General features: G+C 45.8%; 1 protein-coding gene across 4 annotated transcripts in view; it reads left to right on the top strand.

Annotated features, from left to right (window-relative positions):
- The window catches only part of WDR59 (WD repeat domain 59), a 766,237-nt gene that overhangs the window by 560,613 nt on the left and 183,026 nt on the right, over positions 1 to 22,598 (top strand). For all 4 annotated transcript variants that reach the window (XM_085636815.1, XM_085636817.1, XM_085636814.1 and 1 more), the window contains one exon: positions 11,796 to 11,877. In XM_085636815.1, the coding sequence (XP_085492941.1) occupies positions 11,796 to 11,877 (82 nt within the window). The remainder of the gene's footprint in view (positions 1 to 11,795; positions 11,878 to 22,598) is intronic.

Genomic DNA, 22,598 nt, shown 5'->3' with positions numbered 1-22,598 from the left:
GTGGGAAACAAAAGGTGCTAGTAGGTGTACCTTTTAAGCGACCTACCTTGCTGTGGGATTCATGATTTACATTTCTGTCTCACAAATCCGATACACCTAAATGGCAACCAGGTACCATGAACCAACGGACCAGGGAGGGGAGGGGGGTAAATTTGTTTGGTTTTTCCTTTTTGCGTTACTTATTTTTTAGCGATGTAATGGTTCGTTTAATAGAAAAACTTGAGTTTAATTTATTGTTCAGATGGCCACGTGCGCGCAACGCTTGGCGCGTCTATATGTCCTGATGACTTTAGGTGGCAACACACCACTGATTGTATCATTTGTTGCATGTGTATATATTCTTGCAAACAGAACTCAATAAAAATATGTTTTAAAAAAAAAAAAGAGGGCGGGGCTCAGGGCGGAACCCTGGGTGTTCTTTACAGCTGATCTCTGTGGGTTCTTAGAGAAACTGTAGTAGTCTGACTCACTGGGTCTAGCCAGTGAGGAAGGAGTGGATCCAGTCCAAAGCCTTGTCGCGGATGCCAGTTTCGTGGAGTCTTCTGATTAGGGTGTAGTGGGAGACAGTGTCGAAGACGGCCAAGAGGTCTGTTAGGATGAGTGCTGCGGTCTCACCCCAGTCGAGGAGGGAGCAGATGTAGTCTGGGGCGGCGAGGAGTTCAGTCTCTGTGCTCTGGTTGCTTCGGAAGCCAAATTTGGAGGTGTCCAGGACATGGTTGACTCGATGAACTCGGAGAGTTGGGCGTTGAGGGCCTTCTCTGTGACCTTGGCTGGGAAGGGGAGGTGTGAGATCGGTCTGAAGTTCTTGATCTCTGTCGGGTCTGAGGATGACTTCTTCAGCAGGGGGTTGATCATGGCATGTTTCCAGTCGTCTGGGAAGGGGATGGTTTTGATCGAGCAGTTGATGGTGCGGCTAAGCTGTTGAAAATTGAAATAGCGATCTGATTAAGCATTCACTAAAGACATGAACTCCCCTCTACTCTGAACGAGTTTCTCTTCTTATGTTGTCTAATGTCCGGACTCCATTTTGTATTGTCATGCCTCCACGTGCTGTACACGAGAAGAGTCCTACCTTCTCGTTAGTTGCTCTTGTAATCTGCTTAGTAACAGTCTATAAATAGCTCCTTTGTCCATCTGGCGCATGCCCAGACTTGACCACATCTGTTATCAGTTAGTCCTTCCTTGACCATGTTTTCGCGGGCTCAGGAAATTAGTTACTCCGCCCACGTATTGATTCTGTATCGAAAATGCCCATAAAAGGTAATGAATTCTGCTTCATGTTGTATCCACCCACTTATGAGCCCCTCTTTTGTGTATAAAAGGGGACTATGTATGCAAGTTCTTTGTGCTACTCTATGCAATACTGAAGAGTGTTGTATAGGTTGTAGGACCACCCTTAAGGGTTAATAAACCTTGTCTTTGTACTTTGCAGTTTCCGTGCCAACTTCCTTGTAGTTTCCATTACAGGAGAGTGAACCCTTGTATCCTGCGGGCCTAGCTGGGGCCTGTATTCATCAATTGGCGCCCGTCACGTGGGGCTCATCGGCGACTCGGCCGCTCGAAGGACTGGTCGTGACGAAGGTGAGGAATTTGGCCGGGGATGTGATCACTGCCAGTGGCATTTTAGTCCTGGCATCCCGAGGTTTTCTTCCTTCCCTTCCGACCTGACCATCTGGGTGGCGCCGGTCCTCGACTGAGACCTCTTCTGTCGGTTTTGCCGTGACAGCCGTTTGGGCGAATTGTGGAGCTTGGCAGTTGGAATCTGGACACTCTTGATTGGTAAGAACCATTGTACGGTACTTGCTCCGAGTTTTGAAGCCTGGGTTGGCTATTTGAGTTTGATTTGTGATGACCGGTCATATCTTGTATTGATTACTATGAGAATATATGCGTTGCAACACATATAGGCAGGTAATGTGGAGATATTTCTCCGGAGTTGTGTAAATTTGAACGGCGCAAGGTTTAAGTGCCATTTTTTTGATAATACTGCATATTTTGCATTATTTTTGAGCATGCCTGCTTTTAGCGCACTCCGTAAGTGGTGCTGCTGCTTTGGAAACCGGTTAAACATCGAGGAATCTGCTCCGGCTCCCCCAGAGGGGACTCCTAATAGGGATATGTATGTGAAGCATGGTCTTTCTTCTATAATGTACAGCACAGTATGGAGGAAATACACCAAAAAGGATCCTGAGTTGCGCTGGCCTTTGTATGGATCGTTTGATATGCGTAAGATTGAGTATGTGGAACAGTGTATGTGTAAACGGCGTGCTCGTCAAGATATGTTGAGTGTGTGCGGTTATGGGTGAAGGAAGTGCGTGAGAGAGACAAACGTGAGAAAGCGCTGTTTGATAAAGAGCAACGGAAGAATGATCATGTGCGAGCACAGGAAGCGAAGCGTCGGGAGGAAAGAGAACTGACGGAGAGACAAGAGAAGGAGCGTAGGTTGCAAGTCTCGGGTCAATATGCTGTCCGTCAGCCACTTTATCCTGTCCTTACTAATCTTGACGATGATTTTTATTTATTAGATCGCTCTCCGCCCCCTTATGTTGGCGCGTCTGCCCCGAGGTCACAGGATTCTGGATCGGCTTCGGATAAGGTAGACACGCGGTCCATGTTATCGGTTGACCGGATGGGTGAGCTTCGGAAAGTTTCTTTTCGTGCACTTAAGGGCAAGTTATCCCTCGCTGAATTGTTGGACTCTTGGGAAAAGTGGCAGGATAGAGAGAAGTTGTATTTTTTGGGACAGTTTTCTGATGAAGTGATTTCTGCTTTTCGGAAATATTCAGAAGTTTTTGAGCCTGATGATGTAGTATTAGATGCCAAAGCATTACGTAACGGTGTTTTTTCTCCCTCTAAGGCGCCTGATGCGGCTCGACGGCTGTTTGCATTACGGGACGCGGTGAGCAACCTTAAAGAGAGAGCGCGCCAACAGGCAGGGGAGCAGGAGCAGTCGAATCCTCGCGTCGGCGATGACCAGTCATCTACCGCCCACTCAGATAAGAACGAACTAGTGCATGCTAAACCAATGCGAGAGGCGGCACCTTCGTATGTTCCTCCTAAAGGAGCGGGAACTAGTTTGGATATTACTTCCTCCGATGCTAAGGGATATTTTGTGTATAATTGGGTTTATACTCCCTGGCATAGAGCTGATGTTATGGCATTAAAGAATGCACTGCCGGACCCCCGCAAGAATCCAGCGGCCTTTTACGAAGAAGTCGAAGGGGCCTTGAATTCTTGTACTATGACCTTAGCAGATATAGATCTGTTTTTCGGGCTTATCTTACCGCCGGATATGTGGCGATCTGTGCGGAAGGTGGATGATCAGGCCGTTTTTAAGGCTAAATGGTCCGAGATCGAGGATGAGGATAGGGAGAGGAAACCCGCGCAAAAACCGCCTCAGATTATCTTAGATCTTCCCGCTGCTATTTTGACCAAGTTAAAACGATTATCCCCCCTAAAAAGATTGACTGGAATATGTTAGCCTCGTGTAAACAGAAAGTTGATGAATCAGTTGCAGATTTCTTTACGCGCTTTGAGGAGACATTTCATGATTTTAGTGGTCAGTCACTTACGGATGATACAGGTCGACACCTTTTTGTTGATAAATATGTGGCGAATTTATTACCGGAAATAGCAGCTCGTTTAAAAGCGAGTGAAAGTTCCTGGTCCACCTCGTCTCCGACATCCCTCCTGACTATAGCTCAGTATTATGAGCGTCAGGAGCAAGAAGCGAAGGGGCAGGAGGAGAAGAAATCGAAAGATTTAAAGACAAAGGTGATGTTAGCGCAAATGTATGGTCCGCCTCGTCGGGGTGTCGATAAAGGTAGGGGAGGATTTTATGGTCCCCCTTCGGGCCGGTCAGATGTTAATCGAAATCAATGTGCGTATTGTAAACAGTCGGGTCATTGGGCCAGAGATTGTCCAGCGTTGTATGCATCTCGCCAGGGACGTGGTCAGGGACCACCGAGAGGTAGAGGGGGGTTTTCGAATTTCAGAGGACATTCTAATGATCGTGCTCGTTTTGACCCTAATGCGCAGCAACGAGATAGACCTAATGTATTTGATCGGCAACACCAGTATCAGATGTCTGGGGCTGATCGCTCTGGGTACCATGACTCGCAGCATGCGTAGGATTGCGTTGGGTGGGGGTTGGAACCTGTTGAAGTGCCGGTTGATCAGAAGGGTCCTTATGTTTCAGCAAAAGTTTTGGGGTCGACTGATCGGTTCCTAGTTGATACAGGAGCCACCCGCAGTGCGCTGTCTAAACAATTGGTTCCGAGGGCTCCCCCATCTGGCTTAATGGTTACATCGGTAGGGTTTGATGGTACACTCTCTCGAAGCCCTCTTTCCCGTCCCCTTGCATTTCATGTTGATCCCTTTTCTGCACCCTGTCCGTTTCTGCTTGCCCCGAACACACCTGACAACATTTTGGGTCTTGATATGCTCAAGCACTTCAGAGCCACGATCCGCTGCTCCCCCGCTGGTGTGCGTGTGATCTTGAATGATAATCACCCTATGACTGACCGTATGTGTGTGGTTGCAGAAGATACTGTCTTGGCTTCCCTCCCTCGTACTTTGTGGGCTACTTCGGATACTGACGTGGGACAGATGGTGATTCCGCCTGTCCACATTAGTGTCCAGGAGGGTGCGGTGTTACCGCGCCTCCCTCAGTATCGTATTTCCCAGGAAGGGGAGGAGGCGCTTATACAGATTGTGCAGGATTTGATTAAGGTGGGAGTAGTGGAAGAAGTCCCCTATAATGTTTGCAACAGTCCCATTTTACCCATCTTGAAGAAAGATGCGGATGCCAAAGTTTATCGGTTTATCATTGATTTAAGGGAAGTAAACAAGATCGTGATACCTCAGTATCCGGTGGTTTCTGATATCACGACGTTACTTACTCTGGTCCCGCCAACGGCGACCACGTTTTCAGTTATTGATTTGAAAAATGCTTTCTTTTCGATTCCTATTCACCCTGATAGCCGATACCTTTTCGGCTTTACTTTGAATAATAGGTCTTATCGATTTTGTAGAGTGCCTCAGGGCTACACAGAAAGCCCTAGCATTTACAGTCAAGCGTTGAAAAGGCAATTGGATTCCTTTGTTCTACCCGGGGGTGTCGCCCTTATACAATATGTCGACGACCTCTTGTTGGCGGCTGACACCCCTGAGCTGTGTGAGAAAAGTACGTTATCCTTGCTTTCCTTTTTGGCATCTCACAATCACAAAGTGTCAAGGAAGAAATTGCAATTCTGTAGACCAAAGGTGACTTATTTGGGTCACCTTTTGTCTAAGGAGGGGCGTGCACTCACATCAGATCGTATTCAAGCAATTTTGGACACGCCAGTGCCTTCCACACAGAAGGACGTGCGTGCATTTTTGGGTCTGGTTTCTTTCTGTAGGCAATGGATATTGGGGTTTTCACATATAGCTAAACCATTGTTAGCCCTTTTGACAAAGGACACACCGATTCCTCTTCCCTGGTCAAATGAGTGTGAAATCGCTTTTCAGACATTGCGACAGGCCCTTTGTTCAGCACCAGTGTTAGGGACCCCTGATTATACGAAGCCTTTTTCCCTGTATGTGCATGAGAAAGATGGATGTGCATTATCAGTTTTAGTGCAGATGCACGGCAACAAGCAGCGCCCTTGTGCATATTTTTCGGCTGTACTTGATCCTGTTGCCCGAGCATTGCCTGGTTGTTTTCGCTCGGTTGCGGCGACAGCTGTGTCAATACGTCAAAGTGAGGGAATTGTGTTATCCCATAAGCTGTTGGTATTAGTCCCCCACGCTGTGGATGCCCTGCTTAATCAGACAAAGACGCAGCATCTGACTAGTGCCCGTTTAACGGGATATGAGTTGACGCTTTTGGCTCCTCATATTACGTTAAAAAGGTGTGTAACGTTAAATCCGGCAACGTTGTTGCCGTTTCCGGAAACTCAGCCTGAAGCGCAAAAAGCACACGATTGTATTCTTGTGACTGAGGAACAGACAAAGGGTCGTATTGATCTCCAGGATACGCCCTTTTCAGATGTAGATGGAGAACTGTGGGTGGACGGATCATGCCTGAAGCTACCAGATGGTACGGCTTCAGCAGCTTATGCAATTACCACATTACAAACAATAGTGGAGGCAGCACGCATACCACAGAAATCAGCTCAAGCAGCGGAACTGATAGCATTAACACGAGCATGTGAGCTTAGTGCAGGATTGTGTGTGAATGTCTATACAGATAGTCGCTATGCCTTCGGAGTAGCGCATGACTTCGGCCTACTCTGGAAGGAGAGAGGGTTTCTAACGTCACATGGAGCACAGATAATGCATGGCGAGTTAGTTCACAACCTTTTGACTGCGTTAACATATCCAAAGAAGATTGCTATAATTAAATGCAGTGCCCATAAGAAAGTGGTTGATAAGGTTGGAAAAGGGAATGCTTTGGCAGACCGGGTGGCACGAGAGACTGCGATGCAGCCTGGTGCTACTGCAATGTATGTTGTGAAGTCGCAGGTAGAAAGATGGCACGATGTAAGGAGAGAAGTGCTGGAAATACAGAGGACCGCTTCCGATAAGGAACGGGAACAATGGTCTAATGATGGAGAATTGGATGATGAAGGTTGTTGGAGAAATAAGCACATGGATAGATGGAAGTTACCCACAGCTTTTGTACAACCTATGGTTCAGATGGCACATGGGCTAGCACATGTTGGAGCTTCCGCAATTGTAAAACTGCTTACTCAAGTTTGGGAGCATCCAGAGATTGCTAGCACGGCAAAGAGGGTAGTGCAGACTTGCATGATCTGCCTGAGGTATAACCCAGGAAAGGGTACCCGAACCCCGGCAGGAGGATTTGCGACACCCACTGCACCTTTTGAGGTTTTGCAGATGGATTACATCCAGCTTGAGCGCTGTAACAATCTGAAGTATGTCCTAGTGGTGGTTTGTGCCTTCAGTAAATGGGTTGAGGCCTACCCTACGAAAGACAATACTGCAATGACTACAGCCAAGATGCTATTGAAGGAGTTCTTCCCTCGATATGGGGTTTGAAGATTGTTGTGGAGTGATAATGGACCTCACTTTGTAGCGGACGTTATAAAGCATGTCCTGAAGGGTCTAGGCATTTCCCAGAAGTTTCATGCAGTGTTCCACCCTCAGTCTGCAGGATTGGTTGAGAAGTATAATGGTACCCTGAAGCTTAAGATCGCTAAGATCCAAGCTTCGACTTCTTTGACTTGGCCAGATGCCTTACCGCTGGCATTATTGTCAATTAGATCGATACCGCATTCTCGAACCGGTCTCACACCTTATGAGATCGTTTTTGGACGCCCAATGAACATTTGGGGTCCACCGAAACCTAAGTCTGTGTGTGATGTACCTTGTGTAATGATGAATGATTATCTGGCACAGTTAACGGATAATTTGGTTTCTATTCATCAACAGGTCCGGGAGGCGCTCCCTGATCGGTCCACAGGTGAAGGTCATAATCTCCGACCCGGAGACTATGTTATGCTGAAGATTTTTGAAAGGACGAACAGCTTGGAGCCGAGATGGGTTGGTCCTGAGCAAGTCTTACTTGCAACGAGGACGGCTGTGCGGGTTTCCAATCGAAAGAACTGGATCCATTCCCTGCACTGTCGCAAAGTGCCGCCCGGATTGGTGGAGCCTGCTGTATTGACCGACCATCGAGAAATTCTGACTGCAGAGAAAGGCCGTGCTGTGGAATCGTACGATACTGAGGAGCTCTTTCCGGACCAAGCGATTCCTGGAAGAAGAAGATATCACCTCAGACCAAGGAAGTGACTGCTGTATTCAAAGTTGTCAGAACGGTCCTTAGTTTAGTGAAACGGAGAGCCAATGTGGCAAGGGGGGGGGATCAGCCCTGCATTAGTGTAGTGACACCCGTCTTGGCCCGCTGGTGAAGAAATCAACCGCTGCCTAAGGGGAAGAGTTCTGACAACCTTTTAGTTTCAGGAAGGTATTGACTTTTCATCCTAGAATGGAGAAGAAGAAAATTCTTTGCGCAACAGGTTTTATTATTACAGTAGCTATTGTTGGGATAACCACATGGTTTGTTGAGGATGTGACTCCTGCTCGGGAGTTGCTGGTTTTGACTACTCCAGTGCCTGAGGAGCACTACTTTTACACCCTTCCGTATCAAGAATTGAAGCATCGTCAATCGTATTTGAATAACACTTTCATCCAGATGTTGCATCATACCCATGTTGCCACCAATGCTACGAACTGTTGGATATGCGGTATGATGCCAGCTCATCAGAAGAAAGGAGGCACGCCATTCATACCTCTTCCTTTTTCCCATAATGGCTCTTGTAGAGCATGGTACACTTTGCTTTTTGCCACATGGAAACCTACAGTGGGACGATTACTCTTTAGACTTAATAGGGAATGTCACCAAGATAAAGATGGTTATCCACAAGCGAATGGGACCATATGGGAATGGGAAGAGTATCAACCAGACAATGAATCGATCCCCTACATTTTCACGAACACTAGAGACACTGTGGGGAAGGACCGATTTGTGATTCAAGTGGCACAAGCTCAAGCGGACCTGTGCGTCCAGAGTGTGGGTCATATTCCTGTTGGTGTTAGTGACTGTATCACCATCTTGAACATTGACGGGTTGAATAATAGTACCTTCTTAGCATCCCATAATACATACTTCGTATGTGGGAATAAGGGTTATTATCGCTTGCCAGCCGGTTGGTCTGGGGTATGTTATGTAGCATTCTTATTACCTCCTGTATTTTTGGTACCTGCATCTTATCATAAAGATTTGAAGTTGTTAAATAATGTGACTGTAAATAGGTATAAACGTACTCTATCAATTGACGATGTTGATCAAACTGACACCAGTTTGCAACAGTATATTGATTTTAATTTAGGATTGTTTTTCTTTGTTGGAGCTGCCCTAAATAGTAGGAAAGTTCGAAGATTAACAAGAGTTGTAGAGGCTGTGACAAATCAAACGGCTGCTGCACTTGGGAATCTCACGGAAGAATTACAAATTACTAGAATTGTCGCATTACAGAATCGCATGGTATTAGATGGTATGTTAGCTGACCGAGGTGGAGCGTGTAAAATTATTGGGAGTAGTTGTTGTGTGTTTATTCCTGACCACACGCCATCAGTCTATAATGCTATCAATAGGTTACATAAAATTGCAGCTGAAATTCATACAGAAAACGGCACGTGGACCTTTTCTGGATGGTTTTGGGCATTGATCACTGCATGGGGATGGAAGGTTTTAACTGGTCTTTGTATCATCGTGGTAATCCTGTTTTCTTGCTGTATTTGTATCCAATGTGGTCCTTTACTTTGTTCCCTATGTGTGTCATTCTGTATTCCTGATAAGAAAGCTATTGCCAATATCACTCATCAGAAACATTTAACTAAAGAAGTGGAAGAGATGATGAAAATTGACATATATGATGATTATTCTAATAAGCCGGATGTCTTCAGTAAATGCTGAAAGGGTCGTCTGTTGAAAATTGAAACAGCGATCTGATTAAGCATTCACTAAAGACATGAACTCCCCTCTACTCTGAACGAGTTTCTCTTCTTATGTTGTCTAATGTCCGGACTCCATTTTGTATTGTCATGCCTCCACGTGCTGTACACGAGAAGAGTCCTACCTTCTCGTTAGTTGCTCTTGTAATCTGCTTAGTAACAGTCTATAAATAGCTCCTTTGTCCATCTGGCGCATGCCCAGACTTGACCACATCTGTTATCAGTTAGTCCTTCCTTGACCATGTTTTCGCGGGCTCAGGAAATTAGTTACTCCGCCCACGTATTGATTCTGTATCGAAAATGCCCATAAAAGGTAATGAATTCTGCTTCATGTTGTATCCACCCACTTATGAGCCCCTCTTTTGTGTATAAAAGGGGACTATGTATGCAAGTTCTTTGTGCTACTCTATGCAATACTGAAGAGTGTTGTATAGGTTGTAGGACCACCCTTAAGGGTTAATAAACCTTGTCTTTGTACTTTGCAGTTTCCGTGCCAACTTCCTTGTAGTTTCCATTACAGGAGAGTGAACCCTTGTATCCTGCGGGCTTAGCTGGGGCCTGTATTCATCAAAGCTGCGAGGACGATAGCGGCGGGTGTGAAGTGTACACTGAATTGGCAAATCTGTACAAATTTATGTAATAAAAGAAAGGCCAGCCAAGCTTCCAACCCCAAGGGTCAACTCCTTGGCATTGGCAGCAGAGCAGGCCCTGTGATCAACCTCCACCATACCCCAGGCCCCACCTCCATGTGCACAGACAAAGGCCTTGCATGGCAGGGGTTGCTAATTAAGTGCATCATTAATAAAAACAATTAAATTAACAGAAAAAAGAAACTGTTTAAAACTGAATTACGATTCTGGCTCAAATGTGCACAACCACTGAAATTTGCCAAAGATGGTTATCAGTGCATACACAACACATCATATCTCGGAGAATCTCTCATCCGTAAACCAACAATTTGCCAATGGCACAGAACCACAGGCACCAAGAGAACAACATGGTTGGTGGCACGAGTTATGGCATGTTTTGTGTGTTTTGATAACCATAACTGGCGTATTTATATGGTTTTTTACATTAGATGCAGAAGCACAAGTCATTTTTAGCTGTGTTTTTTCAGATATGTGTGTATGTGTGTATATGTGTGTATATATATATATGTATACATACACATGGCATTTTACATATATATGTGTTTTTTTTCTTTTATGGTCTGTAAACCCCCCAACACTTTTTAAAAGAAAATTGAGTGTTCATTTATACTTACTTACATATACGTACCTGCATTGTAATGCCCCTTGTGGAATGGTGACTCATGATTGGATTGGAAACTCACCTAATTTGTAGTGACTCCCAACTGTAATGGTTGCATGGTAATTATATGTGGTAGTTGATGTTTTGAAATAAAACAGCACATAGTCTCTGTTCACAACACAAAGCCCAGGATGTGGGGTAGATCATCAGCCCAGTCTTTTCTGTGAGGTGTGTGCAACCTGGCCATACCATATAGCCAAAGGCTTGGTATTGTGCCCTCTCGAATCACACACCTTGATCTGCTTAAACTAGTTCGAAGTTTTAACCAGAACACAATAGTTATTTCGTGGGAATCAATATTAAAACCAAGAGAATGAACTTAGTTTTACAGTGTACTCTAAACCAAAAGGAAATCACATGGAGAAGCATGTGAAGAACATGGTGGGAAAGGACAGACAGCAGCCACTGCCCATCACTAACCTTTTGGAGTACCCGTAGCCTTAGGGACTTCATATCACTTCCACCCAGGATACAAATTTACCAGGAAGATCCATTAGGCGTTCCCATTGGAAGGTGCAGGTAAAAAGAACCGCATATGACTACGAAGATCAGCTGCTACTGCCTTTGTGTATTCCCATAGCTTGGGCATGCCAGTGCCAATGGCCCATTATAAATTAATCCTAGCAGGCATTGGTACTGTAATAGTAACAAGACCTAATCACCTGGAACACTGGTCTGGAGGCTTGTGACACAGGTCTCTTGCACCAGAAAGCATACTGGATCTACCAAAATGATGAAATCGAGAAACCGGTTGTCAAGTGGAAACTGTGCAAGTGACTTATGATCATACACTCTGTTGTTATTTTTATGGATATGTATGTTTTTTGTTGTCCATTTCTCTATGAAAGAGACTTGTTACACAATTGATGCTATGCCTGCCTTGCAGCCATACTACTTTTAAACAGAGCATTTTGGTTCAATGAAAATCTGACAATATTTCTCTGTATTATTTTTATTCTCAGTCTTAACATGGATGAGATCCAAGAGACCTGCCAAAAGAATGCTGCCTCTGCTCTCACCGTGGGGCGTAGGGACCTTGTACAGGTACGTTGACACTGTACTTGAGCAACTGTAATGCACTTGTTTATTTTAACGGCATCCACATTCAGTCCATAAATTGTGGCGGTGAATAGCTATGGTTGACCTTTTCATTCCAGGAGTTTGCATTGAAGTATTTCCCCTTTACTTTCTTCTTTTAGAGCTCATTTTTAGTGCTTTGTATCATGATGCAACTCCAGTTCCCATGTAATTATCTAGACTCAACATATATGTGCACTGGATTGCATTATATGGATGCAGAACAATGCCCAAGAAATAGCACTATTTGGTAGAAGTATGCTGCGACCTTTAAAAAATAACTACAGAGTGCACTGTCCCTCTATATATTGTTGAAACTTAGCAGGTATATTTTTACTCTAGAACCAAATTCTATTATTGGCCGAACCTTCAATTAATTTTGGAAAAGGAAATCAACTTTTTTTTAAAATTCGAACAGTGATTAATGTTTTATGTTCATTTTTTATTGACTGAACCATTGAGCAATTTAATTAAGGTAGTAATCAATCATTGTATTATACTCGGTTTGGTTCTTAAACTTTATTCGGCTAATTAAAAAGAGCCGTAAAAGTGCATTTAAATAAAATAGTAATCCCAATAAAATTACATCTCTATAAAATCAATCATATAAATCCATTCAAAGGACAGTTTAAAATCGAAGGCAAGCTAATACTAAAAGTATTTTCCTTATATAGGTGGCACTCACAATAAAAAGGGCCACATTGTAACACACACAGGGTTCACATAGTGCAATCAGATAATTCATAGCAGCTTTGTATGATCAGATGTTGTGTCTAACAAAGATAGGTTTTAAATAAAAACTCCTTAGATTCTGATAATATTTACAAAACAATAAAAGGTGCATCGTGCTTTGCTTACTTCGTCCGTCACTTGGACATGGAATCTGATCAGAAGGGCAAGACTTCATGGTTGGAAAAGCCACCAAGTGATGTACAATGCCACATCTCAATCATAGCAAGACAAAACGGTGTTACAGACTTGTTACACCAGATAAATAATTGTAACCATCCTCCTCTATCTCATATGACATAAATAGGATGGCCTGAGGATTTTGTATTATTAGCAGCCAATCGCTGTCCAGTTCTGTACTGGAAAAAATAATTTTTAATCATCCTCTTAGTTATAGTACTTGGATAGTGTCTGACCATATGGGCAGGTTAAACAACTTAATAAAATAGGATTTAATATATGATAACCATGGGATACTCAATGCCTTATCCAAGGCTAAACAATCTAAAATAATAGATCTAGTAAAACAAATATCCGCTTTAGCCCATAATGATAGCCATAATAGCAAAGGGCTTATAAGAAGTAAATCTTTTAAGTAATGCAGGCCATCCTCCTGATTGACAATCATAGTAGAGACAGAAGTAGACACGCAAAGCAGCCGTTTAAAAAAAGTGTTTTTCTCCACTTGTAGGTCAGTGCAATTAGCATAGCTCCAGAGACCAGCCCCATAAGTAGCATTGGACAACCCTCTAGCCTTAGAAATTTCAACCATTTCCTTAATGGTGTGGCTACCCAAATTGGAAGAAAATTTAAAAATCCTTTGAGAGATCCTACTCATTTTAGCTCTAGTATTTGATATTTTGACCCCAAGATCCGTTACCTGTAAATAAAACACCTAAATAGCAAAAGGAATTTACTGTAGCAATCGGAGTAGTGTCACTGTAAAAACGTTATTGGTTGTTTATGCTTAGGCCCACAGACCATGGTGAATGTTTTGGATTTATTAATCACCATTTTCTTAGAAGACACATAATCCCTGAAGACATTCTTAATCTTTGTAGGCCGACTAGGGTCCTAGACAGCAGAACAGCATCGTCAGCATATAATAATACTGGAATAGGACGGCTGTCTGCCCTGGGAACATTGGCTTACATGGCCTGCAAATGGGTATCCACCCAATTAATAAATAAAGAAAACAGTAAGGGGGCTGGCGCACAACCTTGTCTAATGCCTCGCTCTACATTCAATGTAGGTGAGCATTCTCCATGCGGTCCGAAGCGAACTTTGCTAGATAGATTCTCATACAAACGGGAGAGAAACCCTATTATTGGCCTGGGTGCACCTCGGGAAATCAGTGTTGACCAAAGTAAATTATGGTCAACCAAATCAAAAGTGCTACTTAAATCTGCAAAACAAAGATATAAAACTCCAGACTTGCCCTTGGTGCACTTCCCAATTAGCAGCTCTAAATGTATACGTTGTTCTATAGTACCCATCTGCTTTCTAAAACCATACTGTGCTGACGATAGAATGGATTGTTCTTGAGCCCATTCCTCCAACCTATATAATAAAACTCTGCTAATTACCTTGACTGATGAGTCCAAGCGAGAAATGGGGCGATAGTACGTCAGGTCTGCTTTGTCACCTTTTTTATACATGGGTACAATTATTGAAACTCCCCATGAGGATGGAATCTTATCGCCTACAGCTGCATTGTACACCAGAGTTGGGTAGCCAATTAAAAAACATCTACCGGTACCCCATCGGGTCCAGGGGCCCATACTCCCAACACTAGCTTGTACAGCTAACGTAACCTCATCGTTGGTAATCTCCAATGGGGAAATCAGTTCACTAAGTTGTGGCATCATTAGTGCATTTTCCAAAGATATCAGAGAAGTGTGCCACCCAGGCATTGCAAGGCACAAGAAAACAAAGCTCTGTGATATTTTTGTTTTTTAGAAATGGTTTCCTTAGTTTCAGATGCAAAAAACAGTCTGTTCCACTCTTCAACCAGCAAGGTATTCTTCCTTACAGCCAGGGCCTGTTTATATTTCTGGCGAAGGGTTTAAATGACCATAGTATCTCGTGGCAAATGACATAAGGCCTGTTTTAATAGACAGGAGGCCTTGGTACAGGTATGATCAAACCAATCTCTGTTAATATCCTGTATATAATTCTGGGTGGGGGTGCGTCAGATACGTTTTAATAGAGCTAATAATATGATTGAAATTATCCACCAACAGGGTTGGAGAGACATCCTCCTGTAGACAATAACTTTCAGTGATATTTGCTGTTACTATTTTATGAAACATACTGATGGGATCAATGCCAGCCCACTTTATTTGTACTCCATTGGCCCTATTTAAGGCAATATAATTTACCATAGTGAATGATTCACATTTCTTACCCCAGAAAGAGAAGGGCATAATAATGGGGTTATGGTCACTTAATACGGAAGGTGTAGCTGACAATGCACAAGCCTGAATAGTAAAATCACTTGCACATAATACTACAAAATTAGAGTGAATAAGGCATAAGAAGGCCTCGAGGTCATGGTCAAGTGCGGTGGCCACTCTGCTACGAGTAACATCAAATACATTATTGTAAAAGTTCACCAATACCAGGTCTCCTGCCCCTTCCTGCTAAGCCACAGTAATTGAGTATGTGGCCCCACCGAGGTACTCTTCTTAATTTTTACAGAAAGTTTATTAGAAATAAGGATCTGTAGACCCCCTTTCGCCCGCCCAGATATAGGGAGCTATGGCACACAAGGAATGTGAGGAAAACCCCTCTGAATGTCGGCGTCTTACACCAAGTTTCTTGATGATATCAAAATTAGATAAAGTATTGGCCCAATCAGCATTTCCTAACTTGTTCATAAACCCACACACATTCCAGGTTGCAAATACAAAATTCCCAGCCTGAGTGTTACTATTTTCAACCCTTGTTATAGCCTGGGTATGTAGACAGCTTACACTAGTGATACCGTCTGAGATGTTAAAGATACATTCTTGATTATCCATTGTACAGCTTGATTCCATCCCACAAATACCTAAGGAGACATTGCAATTCAGGTTACTATCACCAACCACAGGGAGTTCCCCGGGGTTAACATCTCCAGCCCTCGTATCGATCTGCCCCCCGCAGCTAAGTCACTCATTGCCATTTAAGGAGCTCAATTCCTGGTATCCATTAGACACAGCTAGATCAGAGCAAAACTGAGATTGGGGTCTAAGCGAGTCCTGTGCAGTATTAAAATTAGGTTCGGGGTTCCGTAGGTGCCAATTAAAAAAGAAAACCAGGGGAAATAAAGCCATATTCTGAGTGAACAGAGATGACAGCACTACCCTAGCGAGGATTTCATTAACAAGACTACGGTGTTGAAAATTAATAACTACACAATCCCCCTTAAGGTTTTTCTTTAGCGGTCCTAACTACCCCACTCTCCTAGTCAATAAAATTTGGTGAGCGCTATCAGTAGGAAAATGCGATTGGAACAAAGCCAATAACCTACCTTGTTCTTCAAGGATTCCGTGGTCTCTCTAGCACCTTGCTTCAAGGGGGTAACATTGACCAAAACCATCACATAGGGACAACATGCAGGGAAAGATAAATTGTTACTGAATCATGATTAGGCAATATGGTATTGGGGTCAGTATGACAATCTGCCACCAACTGGGCCTGTGTGCTCGGAATGGTCAGTTTACCCCGGTGGGTGTTACCAGTAATAGGTTCCAAGACAGGGGGCACACAGACCACTCCCTGTACAGGCCTATTGTCAGCATTTGCTAAAGTGTGCCTTAATGCACTATTAGCTTCAGATGAAGCCATAACATTATGGCAGAGCGGTGCAGGATTGCTAACAATACTCCTGTATTCATTGTGCACTTGTTCGAAATTCTAATGGCAATCAAAATCCTTATTCCATTTTCAGTTAGAAAATTGCCTATTGATTAAGGTTCTAAAAGCAAACAAAGCATGTTCTTATTTAACACTATAACTACTTTGAAGACTTTGATTCATGTTCTGATCCAGCAGTGATTTCATATATGATAGTAGTTGGACCACAATTTCATTTATTTTGTGGTGATTTGATCCGTCACTTCGGCTTTTATTTTTGATTGATATATCGCTTCCAATTGTATAAGTGATTTATTCATCCAGCTGTAATAATGATTTAGCATTTCTAAAACTCCTAAAAGCTATTCAGAGGTCCTAAAATAAGAGCAAAGAAACCATATATTTAAACTCTACATTGCTGTTTAGATCAAGCTGCCTTTGTGCGGCCTGAGTGTGTTACAAGTCATCATTAATAATTATTTAATTATAGCTATGGGGTCCTCCATGTGACTGAAATCATTCCGTAGAATCTTTTGATGGATACTTTTTTTTATCACAAATTCAACATTTCTTGAATATTCCCGGGGGGAAGACGGGAGCCGAAATAATTTCATGTTGCAGTCACCATCCAGCAGCACTAGGTGTCTGAGGGGCAGCTCCAACCACAGCTCTGTTAAAAGCCAGATAAGATAACACAGACCCATGTAACAATCCACATGCATGCTGAAGTCGGTTCCTTTTTTATAAAACACACAAAAGGTTATTGAAGGAATACTTGCAATTTGTCTAACCATTGGCAGTAGCATGGGGATAACATCCCAACCTGTTGTTTTTTTGCTCACTGTAAGAAAGTGGCTCTGTATATACTGCACCAAAGTAAAGTTCAGTGTGCACAGAGTCCACCGTCCCCAGAGGTTTGCAAGAGGTTAAAGTTAGATATAACCTTACTCTCTAAAGTGGTAGCTTGGTCGAGCAGTAAGGCAGTATCAGAGGACAGTGTAAAGCATTTGTTGTACACACTCAGTCAGCAAATGGTCTCACACACTCAAGAACTGAACTCTAGGCCAATGGTTTGTATATAAATATATATATTTGTTTTATTTTAGAAACACAAGTAGGTATCAAAATGTTCGAGGCATGTGGGCTGCTGAATTCATATCTGTGCATAGATCGCCGCCTAGTGTTGGGTCCGGATGTTTGCACGTTGTTGTCCTGGAAGAGTCTTCGAAGTATCCTTGGATAGGTGACTCCTCCCCTGGACTACAGTGCGCATGGGCATCCCCTCCATCCTCAGATTGTTTTTTTCCGCCATTGGGTTCGGATGTGCTATCTTAGCTCAAGTTAGGAAAAACTTTTGTCGAGGCCACAAGGCCTTTAGTTCGCGTCGGTACTGTTTATCGATCGGGTTTCGATACTATCTGTTAGTTTACTGACTTTCAGCACCGACTTTGTTCGCATTTACCTGTCCATCGACTACTTCGACGATGGAATCAAGGACGCCATTCAAAAGGTGTCCGGTATGTAATGCGAAGTACCCACACATCGACGTCCATCCGGTGTGCAACAAATGCCTTTCGCCGGACCACGACGAATCGACATGCATGGCCTGTGCCCGATTCCGTTCCAAGAAGACTCTGCGGAATCGTCGAGCGGCGAGGCTCGAGGCGCAGCACGCGGCACCGGCCCCAGCTGACATCTTCGACGAAGCCGACGACGTCGAAGAAGTAGAAGTCTTACCCTCCGGTCCCGTTTCCGACCACGACCCCGGATCGGACGAGGCCGACGAGTCACTCTTCCACAGAGGTGAAGACGACACCGAGGTAGGAGACGACGAGGAGGCCTTAGGGGCCGAAGAGAGTAGCGCCGATGATGAACAAGGCCTACCTGTTCAAACCGAAAACTCACCAGTGCCACAGACTATGGCTCCGGTCGAGGGATCGCCTTCGGGCCTTACCCGAGACCTATCACACAGTCCTTCGGCCCCGCCCTCGGGCCCGGCCTCGGATGTTCAGCGGCAGCCATTACCGCTTAAATCAGCTGGTTTCCCTTCCACGAAACCGAAACCGAAAGCTGCTCAAGCTCCTACGAAACCGAAACTGAAAGTGGCGCAAGTCGGATCGAAGCCTTCAACACCTTCGACGCCAGCGCACCGTGTCGGCACCGACCGCACCAAGAGAGACTTCGGTGCCGAACTCGAAAGGGGCGACGTGGGAGTCGACAAACGGAAGAAGGTCATCGGCGCCGACAACCCTGCTCGGTTACCGGCTTCGACGCCGCCGACACCGAGGGCCGTACCGCCTGCTACGCCTCGCATCACTCCCTCGACGACACCAAAACCTCACGTGTCGAAGACGTCGACGGTGGTCTCCGCACCTCGACTCGATGCACCACTGGCGCCGAAGATATCTACAGCCGCGACCCAGACCGGGGCCACGTCCTCTAAGGCGCCCCGAGTACGACCTGGTGCACAGCCAGGCTGCAAAACCACGGCTGCCCTCCAGGACCCGTCGGGTTCCGGTTCGATCGGGGCTCCAGCGGTTTCGTCGGTGCCGACCAACATTACCTTCGGCTTGCCTCCATCCACAATCCCGAAGGTGTTTCAACTCAGGACACGGGTCACCAAGACTACGGTTACACCTGTTGAGACGCCTCCGTCACACGTCATCGACGCCAACACTGGCAGGATGATTCTCCACGACCGAAGGATAACTTCGGAACCGCCATTGGAACCTTTCAGGATCCCGCTAAAGAGGAAGCTGCCGGTGGACTCAGAACCTCTCCTGTATGAACCTTTCCATTCACCCTACCAGGATCCACACCAGGCCTCCCCCACACGCTCCGACACGGATGCATTGGGGGACTACATGGATGAACAAGTCCCCTACCATGTGGACACGGACCCTGATGACCAGCAGGACCCTGACCAAACTTGGGGCGACCCTGCAGACCCCAGTGCACCTCTGGATGCACAGGACCCACAGCTATATGGGGCAAAAACATCACCCACAGAGGATACTGCAGCGTTCAACGCTCTAATTGAACGTGCAGCAAACAACCACGATGTGCAGCTTCACTCTGATATCATCGAAGATGACTTTCTAATGGACACCTTTGCATCCTCAGAAAGACATGTAAAAACTCTGCCGATGTTGAAGGGGGTCCTCAAGCCAGCCACTGACATTTTCAAGGAACCCACCAGGGCACGAGTGATAAACCCCAGGATCGACAAAAAATACAGATCAGCACCTGGGGATCCTACTTACATCAGAGGCCAATTACCACTCGACTCCATCGTTGTGGCGAATGCCCGCAAGAGGGCACACTCGCAGACAACGGGTGACGCTCCTCCCCCGGACAAAGAGTCCAAGGTGCTAGAGACCTCCGGCAAGCGAGTTGCCGCACAAGCTGCAAACATATGGCGCATAGCTAACACTCAAGCGCTCCTCGCTCGCTACGATAGAGCGCACTATGACACGCTGGAACAACTTCTTCAACACCTCCCTGACCCCTACAAAGAAGGTGCAGAAATCCTTATCAGAGAGGGACAGCTACTCACAAATGCTGCCATCAAATGTGCACTAGACGCTGCAGACACGGCTGCCAGAGCCATCAACACTAGCGTCATCCTACGACGTCACGCCTGGCTACGTATCTCAGGATTCAAGCCTGAGGTACAAAACAATATACTTAACCAGCCCGTCAACCCCGACTATTTGTTCGGGCCTGAGGTTGACACCACCCTCGAGAAGATAAAAAAGGACACGGACACTGCAAAGTCCATGGGCGCCCTACAAACTCAGTCCTTTCGGAGCGGCTCCTTTCGTCGCCCCGGAAACAAGGGAGCAGGCAGAGGACAGGGGTCACAACAAACATATAACAAGGGCAATACGCAGACCACCTACGATAAGAACACCCGAGGTGGCTATCGTGGCTCCAGTACCAAGGGCAGAGGACGTGGCTACGGCAACACCAGGTCCTCCCCCAAGAACAAGCAGTGACGCCCTCTCCCTTCCTCCCGACCACATAACACCTGTCGGGGGAAGGCTACAACGGTTCCTGTCCATGTGGAACTCCATCACCACGGACAGGTGGGTCAAAGATATTATAAAATACGGTTACTGTCTGGAGTTGACCTCCACTCCACCCACAATACCACCAAGAAACCGTCCTATGTCCTCAGAGCACTTAACGCTCTTACAGCAAGAGGTAGAAAGTATGCTTCTAAAAGGCGCTATCGAGGTCGTACCCATCCACGAGCAGGGCACGGGGGTTTACTCCCTCTACTTCTTAATCCCAAAAAAGGACGGGTCGCTCAGGCCTATATTAGACCTGAGACCCCTGAACCAGTACATTCTTTCAGAGCATTTTCACATGCTCACTCTACAGCAAGTTCTTCCGCTTCTCAAGCAGGGAGACTTCCTAGCATCACTGGACCTCAAGGATGCGTATTTTCACATACCCATCCACCCCTCACACAAAAGGTACCTCAGGTTCACTGTTCAGGGGCAGCACTATCAGTTCAAAGTCCTTCCCTTCGGCGTGACAACAGCGCCCAGGGTTTTCACGAAGTGCCTAGCTACGGTGGCAGCACATTTACGGAGACAGCACATACACGTCTACCCCTACCTAGACGACTGGCTCGTTCAAGCGAGGTCAGCCCAGCAATGTGCAAGCCACGTGTCCCGTACCATTCACCTTCTTCACAGTCTGGGATTCTCACTAAATTACCCAAAGTCCCATCTCCAGCCCGCACACGTACAACAGTACCTAGGTGCGACTATAGACACTCTGGCGGCCACAGCTCAGCCAAATTTAGTGAGGATCAACAGCATACAACTGCTGATCTCCAAGTTCAAACCCAATCACTCACTTCCAGCGCGAGTGTTTATGCAGTTGATAGGCATGATGGCCTCCTGCATCTTCATAGTCCCGCACGCGAGGTTACATATGCGCCCACTTCAGGAGTGCCTAGCACGTCAGTGGAATCAGGCTCAAGGACAGTTGAAAGACCTAGTGTTGGTGAGCGGTCGGGCGTACAACTCTCTGCATTGGTGGAATCCACAAAACCTTTGCAAGGGCCGACCGTTCCAAGAGCCTGTCCCACAGATAGTACTGACAGCGGACGCGTCTCTCCAGGGTTGGGGAGCTCATGTACTCCACTACACAGTGCAGGGACTATGGACGACACAACAGAAGAAGATGCACATCAACCTTCTGGAACTGATGGCAATCTTCCTGGCCATGAAGGCTTTCAAAGTACACCTGTGCAACAAGGTCGTGTTGATCCGGACGGACAACATGACCGCAATGTACTACATACAGAAGCAGGGAGGAACACACTCTCCACAGTTGTCTCATCTGGCTCAGAGCATGTGGAAGTGGGCCATTCAGAGGAACATGTTCCTCATGGCAGAACACCTCCCTGGCAAGGACAACCAGATGGCGGATCTGCTCAGCAGACACAGCCACCAGATGCACGAGTGGGAGTTACACCCATCGGTACTCAAACCGTACTTCCAGCAGTGGGGTCACCCAGAGATAGACCTATTCGCGACAAGCGAAAACGCAAAATGCCAAAGCTTCGCCGCCAGATTCCCACATCCGCAGTCGCAGGGCAATGCGATATGGATGAACTGGTCAGGCAGATTTGCGTACGCTTTTCCCCCAGCACCGTTGATACCGCTGGTGGCTCGCAAACTCCGACAACACTCCCTGACACTCGTCCTAGTTGCTCCCACGTGGGCACGCCAGCCGTGGTACACCACCTTCCTCGAACTTTCCGTGGTGCCGCATCAAAGGCTGCGGATCAAACCCGCGCATTTGACGCAGAACCATGGAGAGATTCAGCACCCAGATCCGCAACAGCTGAACCTGGCGATCTGGCTCCTGAAGTCCTAGAGTTTGGCTATCTCAACCTGCCACCTGACTGTATGGACATCATCAAGGAGGCCAGGAGACCCACTACCAGGGCTTGCTATGCAGCCAAATGGAAACGGTTCGTCATTTATTGCGGTAATAATGACGTTAACCCGCTGGACGCATCCATCCAAAACATCATCTGTTACCTCTTACACCTATACCGATGCAATCTGGCGTACACCTCTATACGTGTCCATTTG

This window comes from Triturus cristatus, chromosome 12 (genome assembly GCF_964204655.1).
Source record: "Triturus cristatus chromosome 12, aTriCri1.1, whole genome shotgun sequence".
NCBI lineage: Eukaryota > Metazoa > Chordata > Amphibia > Caudata > Salamandridae > Triturus > Triturus cristatus.
Note: the sequence above shows the minus strand (reverse complement) of the source record. Positions and strands in the feature narration are given on the sequence as shown.